Below are 23,429 nucleotides of genomic sequence, written 5' to 3'. Positions count from 1 at the left end.
GACCTCTGAGGATGCTTGCCATAGATGCAGGCAAAACATCAGGAGAGAATGCTGCTAGAACATGGCCATACAGCCCGAAAAATCTACAACAACCCAGTGATTCCAGCAATGAAAGCCTTCAACAAATAAACAAACAATTGTAGTTACATCTGAGGAGGAAAAAATAAAGTTCTACTTCTTTCCTTGCTACTCCTATAAAAGCAACTAATCATTTTAGTAATCAAGTACATTCTGTAGTAACTTTCCAAGCTCCTATACACACAGCACATACTGGATTCTTCTGAGCCAAGGATGCTCCTGCTCTAATGTGGCCACACCTGACCTTCCCTGGTCCCCCTTCAAAACCTCTCCTCGCAGTGGCAGACCAGGCCCATGCCTAGGCAGGAAGGGAAGGAACTGACAAACCTCAGCAGCAGCGGCAAGGGCCACCCAGAACTCTGTTCCGGCCGCTCAATTAAACTGCATGGTCTTTTATTTCAGTGCCAATATTACAGATACAACACAAACGTCCCAGGAGGAGAACAAATTCAAATGGAATCCAGGACTCTGACAGACTCGGGAAATGAAGAGTGAGTGGGCAAAGGACAGAAAGCAGCTCTGAGGCGTCTGAGAAGATTCTAGACCAAGGTCACCCCCCTTCATCCCTCAGGGTCCTGTCTGGCCATCTTCCCCAATCCCCCCTCCCCGCCCCCCCCCCTCCCTCCCTGCGGCCAAAGACAAGACAAATGCAGTTCCAAGACTCAGGGCAGGGCCCTCATGAAGGACAGGCTGTGGGCTGGAGCTGCTGCTTCCCCAGAGAGAGACAGAGACAGAGAGAGTGCAATGGGGGAGGAGGGTGGTTGCAGGCCCCTGCCCCTTGCGCACCCCCACCCCCCAGCAGAGTATCCCTCTTGAAGGGCCATTGGGGAGCAATGCAGTCCAGCGCAGAAACCTCAGGGAGGAGAGGGCCCCTGCATCCTCCCTCAGGCGTTTCCAGCATGAAGAACAGGGATGAAAGTGCCGTAAGACAGACACTGGCCAGGAAGGAGGTGGACCGGCTCGCTCACCCACCAAGGAGAAGAGAGCAAAGATGACGGTGATAATGACTATGAAGAGGAGGAGCGGCAACCGTTCTCTTGCTGCTGTGGGTGGGGGGCAAAACAAGATGAATGGGGCTTCTGTGGCAAGTGTGGCTCAGCACAGCTCAAGGGGTAGGAGGGGAAAGAAGGGGAGCGGAGGGAGGGCCATGTCTTGCGATATGCTTCAGGGGGACCAGGCCCAGTTCTCCTGCTCCACAGTAACAGCAGCAGCAGCAGCAGTCGGAGCTCTCATCCGGTCCCAGTGCAAGGGGAAGGGAGGCGCCTGGAGTCACTGACGCTGCTGCCCCGTGCCCCAGCCGGCCTTCCTTCTGTCCATCCGTGTCTGTCCATCTGCCCACCCGTCCTTGCGCATGACCGGTGAGGTGGGTGAGGATGGGCTCAGAGCCCCTCACTGCCATGACTGGGGAGGGAAGGCGTTGACTTCTGCCAGGTCCTGCATCGGCGAGCCCTTGTGGTTGTAAGTCAGCTTAATCCGCATGCGGAGCTGTTGCTACAAAGGGAGCACAGTCGGAGAAAATGCCGTCAGAAATAGTTAAAACTAGGTATTTTTACTTACAAAAATTTGAGTCAAGAACTGAAAGGGTTAGTAGGCCGAAGCCTGTTAGAATCAGTGGGCCAACGTTAGTGTCGTCCTGAGCAGTGAGTAGGCCGAGGCCTGTGATAGTCATTGGGCCAAAGCTAGTGTCGTTCCGAGCAGTGAGTAGGCCGAAGCCTGTTAGAATCAGTGGGCCAAAGCTAATGTCGTCCTGAGGAGAGTGAGTAGGCCGAAGCCTGTTAAGAGTCAGTGGGCAAAAGCTAGTATCGTCCTGAGGAGAGTGAGTAGGCCGAAGCCTGTTAAGAGTCAGTGGGCAAAAGCTAGTATCTTCCTGAGGAGAGTGAGTAGGCCGAAGCCTGTTAAGAGTCAGTGGGCAAAAGCTAGTATCTTCCTGAGGAGAGTGAGTAGGCCGAAGCCTGTTAAGAGTCAGTGGGCAAAAGCTAGTATCTTCCTGAGGAGAGTGAGTAGGCCGAAGCCTGTTAAGAGTCAGTGGGCAAAAGCTAGTATCTTCCTGAGGAGAGTGAGTAGGCCGAAGCCTGTTAAGAGTCAGTGGGCAAAAGCTAGTATCTTCCTGAGGAGAGTGAGTAGGCCGAAGCCTGTTAAGAGTCAGTGGGCAAAAGCTAGTATCTTCCTGAGGAGAGTGAGTAGGCCGAAGCCTGTTAAGAGTCAGTTGGCCAAAGCTAGTATCTTCCTGAGGAGAGTGAGTAGGCCGAAGCCTGTTAAGAGTCAGTGGGCAAAAGCTAGTATCTTCCTGAGGAGAATGAGTAGGCCGAAGCCTGTTAAGAGTCAGTGGGCAAAAGCTAGTATCTTCCTGAGGAGAGTGAGTAGGCCGAAGCCTGTTAAGAGTCAGTGGGCAAAAGCTAGTATCTTCCTGAGGAGAGTGAGTAGGCCGAAGCCTGTTAAGAGTCAGTGGGCAAAAGCTAGTATCTTCCTGAGGAGAGTGAGTAGGCCGAAGCCTGTTAAGAGTCAGTGGGCAAAAGCTAGTATCTTCCTGAGGAGAGTGAGTAGGCCGAAGCCTGTTAAGAGTCAGTTGGCCAAAGCTAGTATCTTCCTGAGGAGAGTGAGTAGGCCGAAGCCTGTTAAGAGTCAGTGGGCAAAAGCTAGTATCTTCCTGAGGAGAATGAGTAGGCCGAAGCCCGTTGTAGTCAGTGGGCCAAAGCTAGGGTCATCCTGAGGAGTGTGAGGTAGACCTCCATGTGTGAGAAGCTTTGGTGAAATAAACCCCAGGTTAAAGGCCTTGTGTGTAAAGCTGTGTGTAAAGCTACTGTGTTAAACTCAAATATAAGTTTGTTGTGAGAGGAGGCTCTGTGAGAGCGAAGCTGTTTATCTGCATGAAAAAGAAGCCCAGCATGGAAGCAAAGGCGAAAGTATAAAGGACTCTATTTGTGTTGTGTAAACTTTGTTACTGTATTGTTTTACTATAAACAAAAGCCTCCTAACGTTAGTCTGTGTGTTTCTGTTCCTCTTATCACTTTGGGCTACTGGTCCTGGGTAATTTTTATACTAATAAGTTATTCTGCTGTACATTTATGAGGCGGGTCTTTTGTTAATAAGCCCACTCGCCCAGCAGACCCCTTTTGGGACAGCGGCCCCTTCCCTCAGGCAGAATGGTCTTTCAGCCAGCCCTTGCTCGCTGCCAAAGCTCCTCCCTCGTCCCAGCTCACCTTCTGGGGGTTCAAGACTTTGATGACTTGTGTGATGGTCCCTGTGTTGAATGCTGGGATGACGCTGCTGCTGGGAGACAGGAGCTGCAGCTGGAATGTCTGCAAGGAAGCAAAGGCCAAGTGGGATGGTCAGATTTCTCCTTCCAGCTCAGCAGGAGAGTGAAGGTGCCCTGTGCAGCACCCCCACTCCTTCCACGAAGGGCTTTAGGCGGCATTAATGGAGAAATGGGTGCCCAAAAGGCTTCCTGTGCCCCCCCTCCAAAGGCAGCCCCTCTGCCTCACCTTTGGTACCGCAGCCTGGAAAACAAAGTCTGTCATGTCCACCTCAGTGTTGTTGGAGGCCTGTATTGTGATCACGGTGATGCTGGGGTTGGTGTTTGAGCGCTCAAAGGCAAAATCAATCTTCAGGCCGTTCTTGTTGTAGGCAGTGATGGGAGGGATGCCTGTGGAGAAGCCATGTTGCTCAGGCTCAGCTCCTTGCAAGCCCCAAGGGCCTGGTGTTGGGTTTCATCCCTAAACTGCACAAGTCTCTTGTGCCATCAAGTTTCCAGACCTCAAGATGGGATTCCTCCCCCACATTCCTAAGCATGTTTACCAAAAGGGCCGTGTCTTTACTCTTCGTCATTGCCGCTGCCTCCTCCCTCTTTGAAGATGTAGCAATGGACTCTCTGTGAGGGAGCTTTCTTTATAAAAAGTACTTTTATTTGCCTTGGGCTGGCCAGGTGGCCATTCCTCACGATTGTCTCGTCTGCCTTTCCTTCCTTTCAGTGGGGATGCACATTTTCCCTCTCTCTCTAGGCAAAATGTAGCTGCATGGATTTTTTTGACTTTATACTCCATTACCTTTCTTAGAAGATGTGATTTAATAAGCTCCAAGACCTTTTCTTTCTAGAATGCATTTCTTTTACTTCAATACATATATCTGAACCTGAAGCCAGAGGTTTAGCACAGCTGGTAAATCATCAGCAACTATAAGATCTATCAACCAAAAGGTTGCAAGTTCAAAGCCCCGGGTCAGTGTGAGCGGCCAACCGTCAGCCCTGCTCACTGTTTACCTAAGCAGTTCAAAAACAGCTTTAGTTGTAATTAGAGAAGTTAGGTACCACTAAAAGCGGGGAGGTGTTTTACAACGCCATAAAGAAAAAAGATCAGAAAATGCTGGAATGAGGAAGTCCAGACAGGTCTTAGTCATAGAGGATGGAGCGACAGCACCCCCTGTGGACTTGAGCCCAACCGTCCATGGCATCGAAACAACACCTACTTCTGTGTGCTCTGTCTGTGTACTGTCTATACAAATGGCATTGGATGTTTGCCGTGTATGTGTACTTGTGATCCGCCCTGAGTCCCCTTCAGGGTGAAAAGGGCAGAATATAAATACAGTGTTATTATGATTTATTATTAAGTTCTGACTCTGCAATCCTGTGCCATCCTATGGAGTAAAAGCTTATCCTAGCTCACCGTATATAAGGTTCTTCTGGCTATGAAGTTTATTTCTGGTACTCTGCTATATTTATGGTGGAATCACCCCAAATGAGGGTTATTTTTGAGCCTAAAAGCTGAGATTCCCTAACACCTGGGCACTGGACAGCACCCAACCAAGGATTGGGAAAGGAGGGACGCACCCAGGGATAGGGGATGAAGCTCCTTGTGTGTGCAGCTCCTCCCTGTGCCCCCCCCCCACAAGCCGGACCCATCCATCCTTCCTACCAGCAGCAGCGATTTCGTTGAAAATGGGTGGGGAAGAAAGGCCGTCTAACAGGAACGGGGGCTGTGAGATCTGTGGGGCCGGGACCGGAGGACCTAGACAGCCACAAGGGAAAGAGAACCGTGAGCGTCTCTGTGACCCCACATACCTCCTGCAGTAAACCGAAGGGTCTCTATCACCCTGGGCAACTTGCTCACCTGTCGTGGGGTTGAGGTCCCCTAAGAGGTCTAGGAGCTCCCCTCCGGCAGAGGCTGGCTTAGTGGGGGGTGCTGTCGGGATAACCAGCGAGATGTCGTTGCTGCCTAACAGGTCGAGCAGATCATTGGCCTGAAGCGAAACATAAAACCTGCTGCAGAAACTGGAGGGCAGAGACCAGCTGTCCAGAGGGGGCCAGCACACAACAGCAGCCCGATAGCCATAACCCTCTCTCCGTTGCTGGATGCCTCTTCCTCTTACCTGGCTGGTGGGCTGCAGGCTAGTGGGGGGTGGCTTAGTCTCCAGAACAGTCGGTTCGCCCTCCCCGCCGTTGGGCTGAGTGACATCAGTGGGCCCATTGGTGGTCACTTTCTCCATCACAGGCATCCTCTCCAGGAGGGCTGGCCTGCAAGAGGAGAGGGCCATTACCACTAGTGAACTACATTCTTGGGTGGGAGGGGGATAATAGAATTACAGAGTTGGAAGCAACCTTGTGGGCCATCCAGTACAATTCATTTTGCCAAGGAGCAGAAAAATCTCATTCAAAGCATCCCTGACAGATGGCCATTCAGCCTGTTTAAAAGCCTCCAAAGAAGGAGCCTCCACCACACTCCAGGGCAGAGAGTTCCACTACTAAACAGCTCTCACAGTCAAGAAATTCTTCCTAATGTCATCTAACCTCTCAGGTCCCTGAGCTCAAGCCACCCACACTGGCCCTTCTGGGTCTGTGCTCAGCCACCACTAGGCAACACCCAAGAGAGCCCACCGCGCCTCCAGAGACCCCAGAAAAGGGTGAGACAGGGCCCTGAACAGACACTGCCCTCTTCTCATCCTGCCATTGCCTGGCCCGGGCTCAAATGCACAGGCACGCACCTCATGTGGTCGTACTTCTTGAACAAGGCATTGTACTCCACTGCCCTCTGCTGGAGCTCCACATCAATGCTGCTGCCGTAGATGGAGACCACCTTCTTGATGCGGCTGAAGGAGCAAAAAAAGGGAGACGGGGAGAGTAGGACTGGGGAGCCACTACAGAGATCTGGCTGCAGCAAGGAAGACTGAGGGGCTCCCTCTCAGCCAAATGACTGTCCAAATGTGTGTCCTAGTTTGCCACTGCTGTCTTCCAGGTGAGATTTGGCCCCATCTGCTCCCAGCACCACTCCTTGAGCCCCCCCCCTTTCTTTCCCTTTGGAGCCACTCACTTGACTGTGCAGGTGAACCGTGTGGAGAGCTTCATGATGGCTGTCAGGGCATAGCCCCGTGTGACAGACACCGACATGTTTGAGACAAGAACGCCCTCCAAAACATCGAGGACCTCATCCTCCGTGACCTGAGCAAAGTGGGAGGTGAGAGCTCAGGTCAGATGCCAGTGGCACCCCTCAGGTGGAAACGTAGGGTAGGCAACTAAGACTCCCTACCTGGATGGGCTCCTCCTCCTCACACTGGCCAGAAACCAGGAGGTCCCCATACTCCCCGATGCACCACGAGGCCACCTGGACCAGGGGTTGCTGCAGGATGGATGAGAAAAAGGAACGTTCATCAGCTTCGCTCTGCCAAGCACCCGCCTGCCCCATGGCCGCCCCGCACCCCTCTCCCTCTCGGCACTGACTTGGGAGTAGTCGCCCAAGATGGCTTTGTAGAGCTTCTGCACAGTGTACGCATGCATCTCCACGCTATTGGTGATGAGCTGGATGAGGTTGGGCACAGCGTCGTCACGCACGTAGCTCCCTGCCTGGAAGGTGGAAAGTGGAGACAGAAACATGGAGGGGGGCTCAGGAGTCACAGGGAAAAGCCACTGGGCCACCAGCCTTACATGGCTCTTGGGCAGAGCCAGGAGCAGCACTCACCGTTGTCAAGACGCGCATGATGGTGTCTATGTGCCACCGCTTGGAGGGAGCATACCTGGGAAAGCAACCAACAGCATGAGACCCAGATGAGGATGCTGCCCCCACCTCACCACTTTAAGTGGGATCCCTGCATTTCTTGAGGGAAGGGGGTGTCAGAAATATTAAAATTTTACTAGGTATATTTGATTACAAAAGTGTGAATCAAGCACCGAAAGAGTAGATAGGCCAAAGCCTGTTAAGAGTCAGAGGGCCAAAGCTAGTGTCATCCCGAGAAGAGTGAGTAGGCTGAAGCCTGTTAAGAGTCACAGGGCCAAAGCTAGTGTTGTCCTGAGGAGTGTCAGCTAAACCTCTGTGTGAGAGAAGCCTTGTATGAGAAAGCTCCAGTATGAAGGCTGCTGTATGTACCACAACTATGTATTTGTTTATTTGTGTGATGGAAACCTTGTTGCTGTAAATACTGCAATCATATTATTTTGCTATAAATAAAAACCTACTATGGAAGAGATAACATTGGTCTGTGTGTTTTTGTTTTCTTGTCACTTTCAGCTACTGGTGCTGGGCCACGCTGCTACTGATAAGTTACTCTGCTGTGCATTTGTTAATAAGCCTACTCCCCCTACAGAGTGCACAACTAGAGGAGCAGGAGAGCTGGCCACCCCAACAGCTGAGTGAAAGAAGGGTACGGGAGGGATGATTCTTGGGAGAAAGTGAGGAGAAATAGAGGTGAAAAGTGTGTTCAGAGTCAGTCCCCATCCTGCCTGAGACAGCGCTGGCCCGGATTCCATCCCCTGGCACTACAGCACAAGCACAGAGGCCAGGAAGCAGCTGGCTGAAGAGTGAGAGCAGAGGAAGGGGGCTGCTGGCCACCGGAATCAACCCTTCAAGCCCCACTGGTGCCTTCTGCCCTGGGAAACATCATCAGGTGGGCAGGTGGAGAGGAAGGCAAAGGAACAGGCAAGGAAACCCATAGCTGCTGGGAGGGCATTTGCAGGGGGACATCTTACTTTTCTGCCGCCAGAAATATCCCCGACGCACAATCAGCTTTGAATTCTGGCTCACAGGAGTCCAAGAAGTACAGCAGCTCCTTCATCATGCCTCGGATGTTGTTGCCGTTCACCAGAGCAAAGCTGAGTTCCATTGCCCGCCTGGGAAAAGGGGAAGGAAGGTACTCAGGGGTCATGGTTCTGGACCATGGTTCTGGACCAAGGAGGTGGCACGGGGAGGGGCCACTTCCAGTTTCCCTACTCCTTGTAATTGCTGGCCCACTCAGCCCTTGGGCGCACAGCGGAGTGGGGCAGGCTGCAGGTGTGCTCCGTCAGATGCATGAGTTTCACCATTGCACTGGGCACTCTGCCGATGGATCACTCTCAGGCTTCATCCTCCAAGAGCACAGCCGACCCAGGCAGGTCTCCTTCAAGCACTGCCAAGATGCTCCCACTCCCCACGTACCACCTGTCTCCATGCTGAACCCCACCAATGAACCAAGGTGGCAAATACTACTGGTTGGTTGGCTGGCAAAGTTAGAATGCAGACAGGAGAGAGAGGGCTGGGCAGGCCTTTTGGTCCATGGCCCCATCTGGCTCAGGTCTCACCGCTCACCGTTTGATGGAGACATCCAGGTCCTTCAGGCAGTCAACAATGGTACTCCTGTGACGCTGCACAGCATTGTGGTCTGTCTGTACTGTCTTCAGCAGGGAGGTCAATGCGACATATCTGGGGGAGGGAGGGGGGAGAGACCTGCTATATCAGACAATAGCAGCTCGCAGAAGATTTTTGCTGGCAGATCAAGAAAGCAGAGTGGACGAAGACGGAGCCAGTGCCAAGACTTCTGAACCAGCAAGCTAGGCAGACGAGATGGAGCCCCATGGCTACCCAGGAGAGCAACCGCCATTGGCTGCCCCTCTGAATGGGAAAGCAGCAAGGGAGCTACACTTGCCCCCATCCTAACCCCTCACCACAAATGGCCAAGGTTGCTCCAGGGACAATAAAGGAAAATGGGATCCCTGGGACTGCAAAGACAAGTATCCACTGTTACAGTAATACAAAAGTTTTGAATGTCATTAAACATTAATTCATATTGATGCATAGTTCAATGCATCAATATGAATTAAGGACAATTATTGTGTATGAAACGATGAGCCTATTCATCTGAAGAATAAGAAAATTCTTTTTACTGTGAATATAACAGTTTTATGTTTTATTGTATACCAATACCTTTATTTATGTTTGTATAGCTACCTGGCTTTGAATGTATATTGATGCACTGAACTAAATATATGTTTAATGACATTCACATTTGCCTTTGTGCTATGCTACTCTGCTGCTGAGTACATATGCCCAGTGTGGAACACATCTCACAACATTAAAACAGTGGATGTGGCTCTTAATGAGACATGCTGCATTATCACGGGGTGTCTGCACCCTACACCACCGGAGAAATTACATTGTTTAGCCGGTATCGTACCGCCTGACATCCGCTGGGAAGTAGCAGCCAATAGTGAAAGAACCAAGGCAGAGACATCTTCAACCCATCCCGTTTGGGTATCAGCCAGCACGTCAACAACTTAACTCAAGAAATAGTTTTCTAAGATCTACAGAGACACTCACTGGAACACCTCAGCAAGTGAGAGTCCAAAAGTGGCAGGCTCAAACCCAGAACATCCATCAATGGCTGATACCAAATGAGAGACTCCCCCCTGGGCACACAGGAAACTGGGCGACTTGGAAGGCGCTGAACAGACTGCGCTCTGGCACCACGGGATGCAGAGCTAACCTTCAGAAATGGGGCTACAAAGTGGAGTCCACGACATGCGAGTGTGGAGAAGAGCAAACTACAGACCATCTGCTGCAATGCAACCTGATCCCAGCTACATGCACAATGGAGAACCTTCTTATAGTAACACCAGAGGCACTCCAAGTGGCCAGCCACTGGTCAAAGGACATTTAATCAACTACCAAGCTTGCAAACTTTGTATTTTGTTTGTTTGTTTGTTTAAAATGCAGTACAACTGTTTGGTTTGCTCCTGACATGTTAAATAAATAAATGACATTCAAAACATTTGTATTATTATAACAATGGCTCCTGGAGCAATCCCAGGAAGGCAGACCTGACCAAGCCACAAAAGGCCTCCCAGCTTGTTGGGTCATTCAATGCCTTACCTGATATTTTTGTCATTATTAAGTAAGAACCGTCCTAGAATGTTAATGGCCAGCACCTGGAAAGGGATAGAGAGCAGGAGGGAGACATCAGAAAGAAAAGTGACCTCGTGTCTCCAGCCAAGCACTTCCTTCTCCCACTCTACAGTAAGAAACCTGTAGAGTCCTGGGTCCCCCTCCCCAAACCCCTCCCCCAGGTTCCAGGAGCTCAGGGAACCTACGCGAAGGCCGCTCTCAGACTTGATGTCCATGATGGTTAAGACTGTTTCGTAAAGGATGGCGTTGCCGACGTTTTTACTTGTTTCAGTGTTTGTGGCCACCTGGAACAAGACAGAGGAACAAGTGGTCCAGCTTCTCTTTGTGCCCCGACTCCTCTCTCCTGCCTCCCTCAGCATCCTCTGCACCACAGCCCACCTGTGCAAGGATGTCGTTCATTGCTTCACTTGAGTCATCATCATTTCGGCCCAGGATCCTCAGCAACCGCAGGATCCGCACCTGAAAGGTAGCCAGATTGCCACATGAGCTTTGGTAGCCACAAAGGGGTCAGTCAGGTCCTGCATTGCAGCTCAATACAGAGGGTGAACAGGGCTTCCATTTTATGGCAAGCCATGGAGGTGGGGCAAGGGTGACAGTCTGTGTCCATGTTCCATACCTGCAGAAAGGGGTCACTGATCCCAGAAACGTCATGTTCCGGAGAGTAGCCAGACATGATGAGATTCTTCAGGATACGAACAAGCTGGGGCACAAGCTGTAGGAAGCAAACAGCCGTGAGGCAGATCACACTAGGGAGAGGGGTGGGGAATGGGTTTCAGACCAGCACCAGCTCAGCCCAGGGACAGGTGTTGAAACAATACACGAAAAGCATTGGTGTGACTATTAAGATCTTCTGGGAAAGTCCTAGTCTTGGTCCCGCCTTCATCGCAGGTGCGGTTGATAGGGACGAGAGACAAGGCCTTCCCGGTTGTGGCCCCGCGACTGTGGAACTCCCTCCCCAGTGACATCAGAACAGCCCCCTCACTCAAACTTCAGGAAGAATCTCAAGACCTATCTATTTAAGCAACCCTTTGGGGATTCATATGACCCATAAATATGACGGAAGAATGGAAAAGCAATTGGCTCAATGTTGACAAAGTTCAGTTGGTGCTAGACTTTTGATATGTTTTAATCGTTTGAAATACTATTTTAATTGATATGTACATGTTTTTCACAGTTTTATTAATATTGTTACTGTCTGAATCTGGCATTGAAATATGCCCACAGTTTGTAAGCCCCGAGTCTCCTTCAGGGATAAGAAGGGTGGGGTATAAGTACAGTAAATAAATAAATAAATAACAATGATTGAGGCAGAAACGTCATGGTCAATTAAAATGTGTTGAGTATTTCGAGTACAAATATCAGCGGACTAATGAGCAAAAAGGGTCCATGTTTCAAGTGCCACCCGCCCTCTTGGGACACAAGTGTGCCTTTGTGTGTTGAGAATTCTGTCTTAAAATACAAGACAATAAAGTGGCTCAGATGTGCAAAAACTGGGCAGTCTTGGGAGGGGGGACCTTTGCCGGCATAACACTAAAGAGCCCTGAGCCTCCCATGCCACCACTCCCCCAGGAACATGCCAAATGGAAAAATGGAGCAGGGGGACACCTTCCAACATTTACTCTGCTCAAGATACCCCTTCCTTACAGTACACTGCCATCAAAAGCCCATCCCCGAATTATACTTTCCACACCAACCCAGACACCCCCGCCCTCTTGAAAGGGCAACAAGAGCCCCAACGGCAGAACTGAGCCCCCCAACCCAACACGGATAGACTCAAGCACAGGCATGTTAGGTCATGGGAGTATTAATGCACAAAGCAACAGACAGGCACTGGCCTCAGCACTGGCATGGGGGAGGGCAGGACTGGACTGGATTGGACGGACAGATCAGGCAAGCATGCACCAGCAACCGGGTGGGGAGGAGAGAGGAAAGGAACGCGCATGTGCCTCTTACCTTCTCATTCTAACAAACCACCACAGCAGGATTCCAAACAGACACAGAGGGGACAAGAGAGATGGAAGCAGGTGTTAGGGAGAGGAGTGGCTGGGCACCTCGCAGCTTCCTCCTCCGCCATTACCGGCAAAGTAACAGGGCGATGCCTGAGGCACAGTTGCACTCACTACTTGCTCTCCTTGGCCCAGCAGCTCCCCAGCAGCAGGAGCCCCAAGGCTGGGGTCTCATAGTTTAGCAGGGCCCTTGGCTCTGGCAGCCAAAGCCAGTGAAGCAGCCACCCCACTCCCCCACACATCTCATTCTCAGCCTCCCCCCTCCCCCCCATTCCGCCCCGCCCCGCCCCGCGGAGAGGCCAAGCAGCAGGGGCCCAAGTCACCCACAGCAGGAGAGATGCGCAGAGGAAAGAAGGAAGGGTGGCCCCAGAAGGAGGCAAGTGGCCTGCCTCCCGGAAGTCCAGGCCCAGCAGCAGCAAAAGCCCAAGGCCCAAGGCAGGGGAGCAGCTGTGGACAGAGCTCAGACTGACCTTCCTGAAGTGAGCCAGCATGTCTGGGCTTCTCTCGCACATTTCTGTGAGAAGGACAACTGAGGTGTGAAGGACTCCTGCCAGGAAAGAAGAGGGATCATGTCTTGAGGGAGCATCCTAGGGCACAGCACCAGAGCCGAGATGAGGAGGGGAGAGTCTCAAGGCAGCAGTGGAGCAGCAAAGGAAAGTCTGAAGAGGCAGGGCACACACATTCCTCCCCCACCCCACCCCACCCACTAAAGAATGACCTGGGTCACCTCCAGAGCCCCCTTTCAGCCCTAAGCTGAGCTCAGCTAGGAACAGCCATAGAGAGGACGCTAGCCCCTGGAGCGCCCCAGTTTTCCTTCCAGGTTAGGGGCAGCAGCACCCCAAAGCAGGACGGGGCCTCCCCTGACTCAGTCTGCACCACACTCCCACCAGGGCAGGCCAAGCCCCTCCCCCTCCTTCTCCTCCTGCTAGCCACTTCCCACAGCTGGCATTACCATGATTCTTCTCATTCAGGAGGTTCTTTGTAGCTGGCAGAAACATCTCCATGAGCTCAGGCACCTTCCGGATGACGTGAACCGCGCAGAGGGCTGCCTATGGAAGTGGTGGGGGAAGAGGGAAGGAGGAGGCTCAAGTCTTTGCCATTTTGCTGGAAGACTGCCCGCTTCTCCGTCCCACAAAGGAGCAGAGCACTTGGTTGATGAGGAGGGAAGACCCACGGCTCCCACACCCAGGGCCCTCCTTAGGCCTGGTTAGAGCTACAGACAGGATCAGGAAAGGGTCTTAGAGCGAGGTGCCCACCTTTTTCCTCAAGTAGGAGTTTGAGGTCTTCAGGAGCTTCTCTACCTCGCCAGCCAAGTCACGACACATTTCTGAGGAGCCCATGCAGCCAAGAGTGCAAAGGGCCAGGCCCTGGACATACTGCGTGCTGTGATTAAGGTCGCTGGGGAGGAGGTAAAGAGAATGCAGTGAAGGTGCAGGATGAAGTCCTCCTGGGGGGGAGGGAGCAGGGCGGGGTAGGGGATACTGCCAACCAAATCACTACTGATGCTTTATCTGGGCCCACAAACACAAACTCAGAAGAGCCTTCTACAAAAGACTTCAGGGATCCTGGGGCGAGGTGGCTGTTTTGGTAAAAGGAGTCCAAATTCACCCGCCCAGGGCTGCCACCCTGTCAAATGACCTGCTGGCACAGCCCGAAAGGCTCAGAGAAACTCAGCACCAGGTCGGCGTCTGCTGCCCCAACCAACAGACAGACACCCCGCTCCCAAACAGCCCAGCTCCTCCATAAGAAGCAACCACCAAAGTAGGGAGGACCACCATTCAGCAATGCTCCCCCAAAACCACCCAAAGGAGGAGATATGGGGGGAGGGCTTACTTCTTGATGCAATTGGTCATGAGAAGGTGGACATCCTGCCTCTCATCCAGCAGCAGCATTGCTCCAAGGTACCCAATGCGCTTGTCTGTGAACTTCTGAGAAGCAATCAGTTTGAGGCACTCCAGCTGAAAGAGGAGACAGAGAGTCATTTACCCACAGATGCCTAGAGCAGTGTTTCTCAACCTTCCTAATGCCGTGACCCCTTAATAAACTTCCTCATGTTGTGGTGATTCCCCAACCATAAAATTATTTTCATTGCTACTTCACAACTGTCACGTTGCTATTGTTATGAATCATATTGTAAATATCTGATATGCAGAATGTATTTTCATTTACTGGATCAAATTTCGCACAAAACTCTATATGCCCAAATTTGATTACTGGTGGGGTTGGGGGGATTGATTTTGTCATTTGGGAGTTGTAGTTTATAGTTTACCTACAATCAAAGAGCAATCTGAACTCCACCTACAATGGAATTGAACCTAAGTTGGCACAGAACTCCCATGAAAATAGTGGAAGAGTTTGGTGGGCATTGAGCTTGAGTTTTGGAGTTGTAGTTCGTCTATATGTAAAGCCTGTATGTAAAGCAGCCTTGAGTCCCCTCCGGGATGAAAAAGGCAGGACAGAAATGCCATAAATCTATATAAATAAAATGTAATGTTCATTTGTGGGATTAACATAACTCAAAAACCAGTGGACAAATTGACACCAAATTTGGACACAATACACCTATCAGGCCAACAAGTAACCATCACTCATAAAAACACTGAAAAACACAGCAGAAGAGACTTAAAAAGCAAAAAGTAAAATAAAATTAAAAATACATTAGATTACAACGTATATCTCATAACCACGTAAATACACATATACACAAATATATACACACACACAAAACACATATACACAGACTGGGCCACAGCAACACGTGGCAGGGGATGGCTAGTAAACGAATAAATGAATAAATACATCCAGAGAGCACTGTGGACTCAAACAATGATGGCTCTGGACCTAACTTGGTACGAATACTCAATATGCCCAAATGTGAACACTGGTGGAGTTTGGGGAAAATAGACCTTGACATTTGGGAGTTGTAGTTGCTGGGATTTATAGTTCACCTACAATCAAAGAGAATTCTGAACCTTACCAACGATAAAATCAGGCCAAACTTCCCACACAGAATCCCCATGACTTGAAGGCCTCCCTCTCGCCTTGCACACTCTCCCTCACTCGCACATGTGCACCACGCTGCCATGAGCCAAGCATGCTCCCCCCTCCCCGCTTAAGAGTGTCAGAAATAGCCCTCTCCTTGGCTGAGAGGACAGCAAATCATAGTGGAGCAAGGCTTTTGTTGGGAGGATTCATGCTGTTCCCAGAAAGGAAGGACAAGTGGAGAGAACTTCAGCCTTCTCTTCCAAAGTGGTTCCTCACACCATCAGAAATATGTTTTCTGATGGTCTTTGGCAACACCTCTTAAACCCCCTTGCGACCCCTCCCAGGGGTCCCGACTCCCAAGTTGAGAATGCTGGCCTAGAGGGATCCCCAGCCAATCTCCTTGGCTGACCCTCTCACCCCAATCCTCCTAGCCCACAATGGCTTTGCTCTTTACCCCCATGACAGAGGTGCCTACTCTTCCCACTCCAAAGCAGCACTTCATTTACCTGGTATTGCCCAGGCCCTGCTGGATAGACAGTTCCCAGGCAGAAGCAAATGCACACCATTTCTGTAGGGGCTTGGAACAAGCAAAATGGCAAGCCCAGGAGAGGCTCCAGCATGAGAGACTCGTAGCCAGCCAGCCGCTTCCTCAATGCTGCCTTCTGCTTCCCACCCCCAGAGATCAGACACCTGAGCCGGCTGCAGCTCTCCCTTGGTTGATTAAGCGGAGGAGGAGGAGGAAGCTTTACACCAAGGTATCCATTTCACCTGAGAGTCAGAAACCAGTCAGGACAATAGAAGCAAGGCACAGGCCAAAGAAGCCGTGCTGTCCCCACACTGTAGCCACTGCAGTTCAGGAGGAGCCCAGGATGCCTCCGGTTGCAAAAAGAAAGGCCCAGGAAACTTAGGAAGATGCTGTCTTATTAACTTCCCATTGGTTCAATGCACCCACTCTAGAATACATTGGGTTCTGGCCATTGCTGCCAGGAAGGGCTTCCCCTAAACCCCGAAAGGCCTGGAAATTCAAGAACTGGCCACTCTTCCAAGTTCAACTGCATCCTAACTCTCACCCCGAGTTAAGCAAGATTCCCCACAAAAGGGGCCTACCTGTCCAAAGTGTGCAGGGTAGCCCAGCATGTGCATGTACAGCAACTTGGCAACATTCCGGCAGCGGTAAGTGTTGTCCTCTTCTCGGAAAGAGGATCGGATTGCGGCACATTCTTTCTGGATCATCTCCCTCTCCTCCGCCTGAGTCCGTGCGGTCCTTATGGTCCGGATCAGCTCCCGGAGTCTGATGGGGGCTGGCATCCTCTGAGGGAAGGAAACAATGAGAACAATAAAAGCCCATGAAACTGACGGGGGTCTTAGGAAAATCTGTGCTTCACAGGGGGCTCTTAGAACAAATCAACAGTATCAGCACACAAGGAGAATCCAAGGAGAACATCAGTTTATGATAGGATCCCACTAACGAAGATATGTTCACCAGAAAAACAGGTTTTGTACAAATTATGTTCATATGGCAAAGATAACTGTTGCTGCTCAAATACAGTGCACTGGTACTTATACTGCAGTTTTATATTCCTTGAAGCAGAAAATTTTGTACACTTGGACCCTCCACATATTCTATGCCTACAGATTCAATAATCTTAAAAAGTAAAGATTTCCACTTGACATTAAGTCTAGTTGTCTCTAGGGGTGGGGTGCTCTTCAAAGCCAGCATTGTCCGTAGATGCCTTCAAGGTCATGTGGTGCTCCATGGAGCACCGTTACCTTCCCACAGAAGTGGTACCTATTGATACACTCACATTTGCATGTTTTTGTACTGCTAGGTTGGCAGAAACTGTGGCTAACCTTGCTTTTCCACCCCCCACCCCCCGGTGTAGCACTGGCGCCCCCAGAGCAGCCAAAGGGATTTTCCTCCAACTCCTTAATCTCTGGAGGTTGGACAGCAGTGGCCCTCTGGGAAAAGGTCAGTTTAATGCCCAAGAAGTGGGAAACTGCCGGAAAAAGCTTGCCAGTTCCAGGTTCAGGCCTGACAGTGTGTTTTATCAACATCTGCTTGTAGCTGCATGTGACAGAATCATAGATTTAGAAGAGACCACATGAGTCATCTAGTCCAACCGCCTGCCATGCAGTAAAAGCACAATCAAATCACCCCTAACATATATGTAAAGGCCGGCTGCTCAGCAAGGAAGGTGGGCAGCTTACTCCACTCAGAGTTCTGCAAGAAGAGGCCTCGCTCATGGCACAACACAGCCATAGATAGTCCTATGAGGTTTGGATTCCGATGCTTTTCAAACAGCTGCTGAAAACACTGCTGATAAGAGCCAGGGGTTCCCCTGCCTTCCTTGCAGATTGTGAGAGCCACCTGCTTCCCAGCTGATTTTGCAAGGATCCCTTGCACCCAGGTTCCAGTAAAGTGACATAGTTCCCCTGGAACAGCTAGAAGGCAAACCCTGAACAGACCAGTCCTCGGCTGTGTCACCCTAATGTTTGGACAACCTTCCTCAGTAAACCACTACTTTTATGCATTTGTTTTATGGAAAGGACAGCTGCTCCATCTTCCCATCCTGAGAGCAACTCACTTAATGGCCTACAATTAACTCAATCAAAACAACACTGTCAGGCTCAGGGCTGCAGTGACATTCTGCTAGTGGCAAGTTAAAGGGAAACCAGCATCCAATGGACTCCAGTGAGAAACCCAGTTACACACACAGCTCCTGCACACTGTTTTTTATGGCAGCCACTGTCCATGTGCAGAGGCAAGAGCAAGTCAGAGAGACCATCCTTATGATCCCAAGCCATCTTTATTCTGGAACAGCTGTTTTTAGACTCTATTACTGACTCTAAAGCATTTATTTATATCAAAGACATGTGAGCACAAAAAATGCACCTGGTTGATGCTCCAGATAGTCTGCAACAGGGGCAGCTCTGGAGACAGGCCTACGGAGAGCTTTCTAGCAGAGGCTGTAGAGTGGCAACTCCCATTCCCAGCCTTGATAGGGTCTTCCTCCCTTTAGATCCTCAGCTTCTTCCTGTGCTGCCTGCCAAGGCTGCATGGATTGCTCAGGATGGAAGCACTCCTCATATGGTATTGAGGAGTGCAGTGAGCAAAAGAGGGCTCGATTTCTTTGAACTGGGAATGGAGACACTTTCGCTCAAAAATTCAGCTGGATTAAGGACCCCTGTCCACTTGGGCCGCTTTCGAGAACCAGGAAGAGGTTGCAGCCTCCCTTCTCTCTCTGCAGGAAGGGGATCCTCCCTGGGGGTGCAGACATCCAGCTGAGGTGGCCATGCCCAGACACACCCTCCTTCACCCGCTCATGACACAGGCACACACTTCCACATTCCTTTGCGCTACTTTCGCTCCCCTCCCAGCCTCACATACAAACACGTGGCAAGGAAGTGTCTAGGCACACAGCAAGGGAGCAAAGGAGAGCCTGCAGAGGGTGAACAGCCAGGCACCTGCTCCCTGCCCAGCAGTTGTCAGTTTGTGCCATGCCCTGCTCCGTCCTGCAAATCAAGCCAAGGCTGCCCTATGGCTACACAGCAGCCCTGTCCAAGCCCTGCCAGCAGACCTCTACCTGGTGTTTGGAGCCAGCGGCTTCCAGCAGAGTGCCCTCCTCTCCATCACTGCTCCTGATGAGAAAGCTGGCAGGCAGGCAGCGTGTGCTCTGCCAACAGACCTCTCGCGAGGAAACAGAGGATGACCTGTTTGGCTTGGGAATCTTAGCTGAGCTCACTCTGCATAATCAGTCACCTGCCCAATACACCAAACTGCTCTCTTTGCCCTTCCAAGACCCCCCGAAAGAGCATCCCTCCAATCCTCTGGAAATCATGGCAGTAATCCTGCAGCAGCTATGCACCACCCTGAACAAATAAGCAGAGCTTCTTTCCTCCAGGAATCTCTCCTGTCCCGGCATTCCAAGATATCATTGGCCCTAGGATGTTACATCTTGTTTAAGCAACTAATTTCAGAACAGGACAAACGTTTTGCAGCTTCAATGGTGCTTGAGTCAGGCATATGTTGCGAAAGAGAACAATAACGGAACAGTCAGACTCCAGGGAGAGCCAGAGCAGGGGAAACCCACTGGGGGACCTTGAGCGAGTGACACCCTCTCAGTCTCAGAGGAAGGCAAAGACAATCCCTTCTCCCTCCAAAAGAACTTGAAGACCCACAACAAGCTACAGGTCTCTGCAATTCCATCTGGAAGCTTCCAAGGGTCCCCGTGTTATATGACTCTGAAAGAAGCTAGGGCTGTTGATGTCAGCTTCTGGAAATTGCACCTGGCTTGGTTTTGCTGGGAGCCTTTAACAAGTTCATTTTTTAAGCCAGCTTCACCATCCGGTCAGCAGCACAGGGACAAGCCTCTTTTGCCAATGGCCCAAGGAAGACCACTGCCTGCACTGTTGTTATTATTGTGGTTATCAGTATTATATCCAGCTTTCCCGTTTTAAGGGAGACTTATAGCGGCTATCAATGCTAAACACAACGTACAACTGAAACACGAAATTAACATGAAACATAGAGCTGCTAAAAATAAATAGGCAACACGATTCAAGCAATTACAACCTACTGATATACAGGCAGTCCAGAAGTTACTCCAGCCACACACACACACCTATTTATAATTTTAGAAGAAGAAGATCCCACCTCACTTTCTATCCCTGTGATCATTGGATTTTGAAAAAAAAAAAAAAAGGTTGCTTGTGGAATCAAGGATTGGAGACAAAGTTTCAGTGGAGCCCCCTTTTCCCCCTTATAATAACTCTACCAGGAGCAAATTTCCCTTCCTTCTGAGGGGGAAGATTCCTCTCACTTCCTGTTGTCTCTGCCTCATTTTTAACTAAAAGTTGTTTGTAAATTGGATGTTTATAACTTAGGGAATACCTGTATATGTGTGTGCATATATACATATATATCAGCAATGGACAAACTTCGGCCCTCCAGGTGTTATGGATGTTTGTAACTCAGGGACTACCTGTATGTGTGTGTGTGTACAGACATGGGTAAACTTTGGCTCTCTGGGTGTTTTGGACTTCAACTCCCACAATTCCTGACAGTGGCTGTTAGGAATTGTGGGAGTTGAAGTCCAAAACACCTGGAGGGCCAAAGTTTACCCATGCCTGACACACACACATATACATGGGAGATAGATACAGTATCACAATTTTGGAAGGGACACCAAAGGCCATCCAGTCTGACAATGACTCTTCCGAGAGTGGATTTCCCTTCCTTCCGAGAGGAAGATTCCTCTCACTTCCTGTTGTCTCAGCCCCGTTTTTAACTAGGAGTCATTTGTAAGTCAGATGTTTTAAACTCAGGGACTACCTGTAGGTGCATGTGTGTGATACACACATATGACAGATAGAACTAGTATCATAAATTTGGAAGGGACCCCTAAAGGCCACCCAGTCTTTCCCCCTGACGATGAATCTTCCGAGAGTGGATTTCCCTTCCTTCCGAGAGGAAGATTCCTCTCACTTCCTGTTGTCTCAGCCAGGTTTTTTTAACTAGGAGTCATTAGTAAGCCAGATGTTTGTAACTCAGGGACTACCATATGACAGATAGAACTAGTATCATAAATTTGGAAGGGACCTCCAAAGACCACCCAGTCTTTCCCCCTGATGATGACTCTTCCAGGAGAGGATTTTCCTTCCTTCCGAGAGGAAGATTCCTCTCACTTCCTGTTGTCTCAGCCTCGTTTTTAACTAGGAGTCATTTGTAAGTCAGATGTTTTAAACTCAGGGACTACCTGTAGGTGCATGTGTGTGATTTATGATAGAACTAGTATCATAAATTTAGAAGGGATCCCCAAAGACCACCCAGTATTTCCCCCTGATGATGACTCTTCCGAGAGTGGATTTCCCTTTCTTCCAATGGAAAGATTGCTCTCACATCTTGTTGTCTCAGTCGCGTTTTTAACGAGGAGTCATTTGTAAGTCGGATGTTTGTAACTCAGGGACTACCATATGACAGATAGAACTAGTACCATAAATTTGGAAGGGACCCCCAAAGGCCACCCAGTCTTTCCCCCTGACTCTTCCAAGAGTAAATTTCCCTTCTTTCCGAGGGGAAGATTGCTCTTGTTGTCTCAGCCAGGCTTTTAACTAGGAGTTATTTGTAAGTCGGATGTTTGCAACTCAGGGATTACCATATGACAGATAGAACTAGTATCATAAATTTGGAAGGGGCCCCCAAAGGCCACCCAGTCTTTCCCCCTGACAATGACTCTTCCGAGAGTGGATTTCCCTTCCTTCCGAGGGGAAGATTCCTCTCACTTCCTGTTGTCTCAGCCCTGTTTTGAACTAGGAGTCATTTGTAAGTCAGATGTTTGTAACTCAGGGACTACCATATGACAGATAGAACTAGTATCATAAATTTGGAAGGGACCCCCAGAGACCACCCAGTCTTTCCCCCTGACAATAACTCTTCCGGGAGTGGATTTCCCTTCCTTCCGAGGGGAAGATTGCTCTCACTTCTTGTTGTCTCAGCCAGGTTTTTAACTAGCAGTCATTTGTAAGTCAGATGTTTGCAACTCAGGGACTACCATATGACAGATAGAACTAGTATCATAAATTTGGAAGGGACCCCCAAAGACCACCCAGTCTTTCCCCCTGATGATGACTCTTCCGAGAGTGGATTTCCCTTCCGATTCCTCTCACTTCCTGTTGTCTCAGCCAGGTTTTTAACCAGGAGTCATTTAAGTCAGATGTTTGTAACTCAGGGATTACCATATGACAGATAGAACTAGTATCATAAATTTGGAAGGGACCCCCAAAGACCACCCAGTCTTCCCCCTGATGATGACTCTTCCGGGAGTGTATTTCCCTTCCTTCCGAGGGGAAGATTCCTCTCACTTCTTGTTGTCTCAGCCAGGTTTTTAACTAGGAGTCATTTGTAAGTCGGATGTTTGCAACTCTAGGACTACCATATGACAGATAGAACTAGTATCATAAATTTGGAAGGGACTCCCAAAGTCTTTCCCCCTGATGATTACTCTTCCGAGAGTGGATTTCCCTTCCTTCCGATTCCTCTCACTTCCTGTTGTCTCATCCAGATTTTTAACCAGGAGTCATTTAAGTCAGATGTTTGTAACTCAGGGACTACCATATGACAGATAGAACTAGTATTCTAAATTTGGAAGGGACCCCCAAAGACCACCCAGTCTTTCCCCCTGACAATGACTCTTCCGGGAGTGGATTTCCCTTCCTTCCGATTCCTCTCACTTCCTGTTGTCTCGGCCAGGTTTTTAACTAGGAGTCATTCGTGAGTCGGATGTTTGCAACTCTGGGACTACCATATGACAGATAGAACTAGTATCATAAATTTGGAAGGAACCCCCAAAGGCCACCCAGTCTTTCCCCCTGATGATGACTCTTCCGGGAGTGGATTTCCCTTCCTTCTGAGGGGAAGATTCCTTTTACTTCCTGTTGTCTCAGCCAGGTTTTGAACTAGGAGTCATTTGCAACTCTGGGACTACTATATGACAGATAGAACTAATATAATGGAGTGGGTTCCTCCCACTTCCTGTTGTCTGAGCTTCGTTTGACCTAGGACACGTTTGTAAGTCAGGTGTTTGCAACCCGGGGACGGCTTGTATATAAAAAATGACCAGGATTGGCTTTGACAGCTTTCTGCCTTCAAGAGGAAGGCCTTCTCAGCCAGGAGGGCGCGAGGGAGGGAAGACAGTGGAGGGGAGAAGAGTTCCCTGCAGCAAGGGACCTGACGGTGAGGCCCAACTCCGACCCGGCCAGGCAGGGCCGGGCAGGGCCCAGTGTTCCCCTCCCTCCCTTCCTTCCTTCCTGGCGGGTCCTCCCCTTCCTGCCTCCTCCGGGCCCCGGCTCCCTCCCCGGCTCCCTCGCTCACTCACCGGGCCGGGTCCCGGCGGCAAAGGCGGCGGCGGCAGCGGCGGTAGAACCAGCAGCCTGGCATCCAAAATGGCGGCGGCGCGGCCTCAGCACCGCTCCCGCAGGCGGAAGGATACCGTGCCGGATCTCACTCAGGCTCTCTCTCTACCTCTCTCTGGCCCGTCTTTCCTTCTTTCCTTACTCGTTCCCCTTCCGGAGAAGCCCCGCCGCGGCCTCCCTTCCTCCCCTTCCCTGACTAATAAGCGAGGCGTCCTCTAGCAGCAGATTACCGAGGGACTATTTCCCTCCGCGGAGGCATCCGGGGTGAAGGGTGAGAGGCCGTGCGTGGCAGGCACTGATGACGTCACGCGCT

At 50.4% G+C, this 23,429-nt stretch overlaps 1 protein-coding gene and 1 non-coding gene across 2 annotated transcripts; both read right to left on the bottom strand.

The window, feature by feature from the left end:
* Nucleotides 1-947: 947 nt before the first annotated feature.
* AP1G1 (adaptor related protein complex 1 subunit gamma 1) lies at nt 948-23,175 on the bottom strand. The gene is made up of 23 exons (XM_067471090.1): nt 23,080-23,175; nt 16,313-16,516; nt 14,054-14,178; nt 13,477-13,618; nt 13,173-13,269; nt 12,691-12,767; nt 10,831-10,926; nt 10,593-10,673; nt 10,400-10,498; nt 10,182-10,237; nt 8,622-8,735; nt 8,027-8,167; nt 7,023-7,077; nt 6,785-6,907; nt 6,594-6,683; nt 6,378-6,505; nt 6,052-6,156; nt 5,440-5,584; nt 5,181-5,310; nt 4,986-5,078; nt 3,561-3,721; nt 3,279-3,377; nt 948-1,569 (listed from the first exon to the last, which is right to left on the bottom strand). The coding sequence occupies exons 2-23, from the start codon at nt 16,511-16,513 to the stop codon at nt 1,468-1,470; spliced, it is 2,460 nt and encodes an 819-aa protein (XP_067327191.1). The 5' UTR covers nt 16,514-16,516; nt 23,080-23,175; the 3' UTR covers nt 948-1,467.
* LOC132783367 (small nucleolar RNA SNORD71) lies at nt 8,329-8,414 on the bottom strand. Its single transcript, XR_009632142.2, has one exon. It is a non-coding gene; the product is annotated as a small nucleolar RNA SNORD71 (small nucleolar RNA).
* Nucleotides 23,176-23,429: the final 254 nt, after the last annotated feature.

This window comes from Anolis sagrei, chromosome 8 (genome assembly GCF_037176765.1).
Source record: "Anolis sagrei isolate rAnoSag1 chromosome 8, rAnoSag1.mat, whole genome shotgun sequence".
NCBI lineage: Eukaryota > Metazoa > Chordata > Lepidosauria > Squamata > Dactyloidae > Anolis > Anolis sagrei.
Note: the sequence above shows the minus strand (reverse complement) of the source record. Positions and strands in the feature narration are given on the sequence as shown.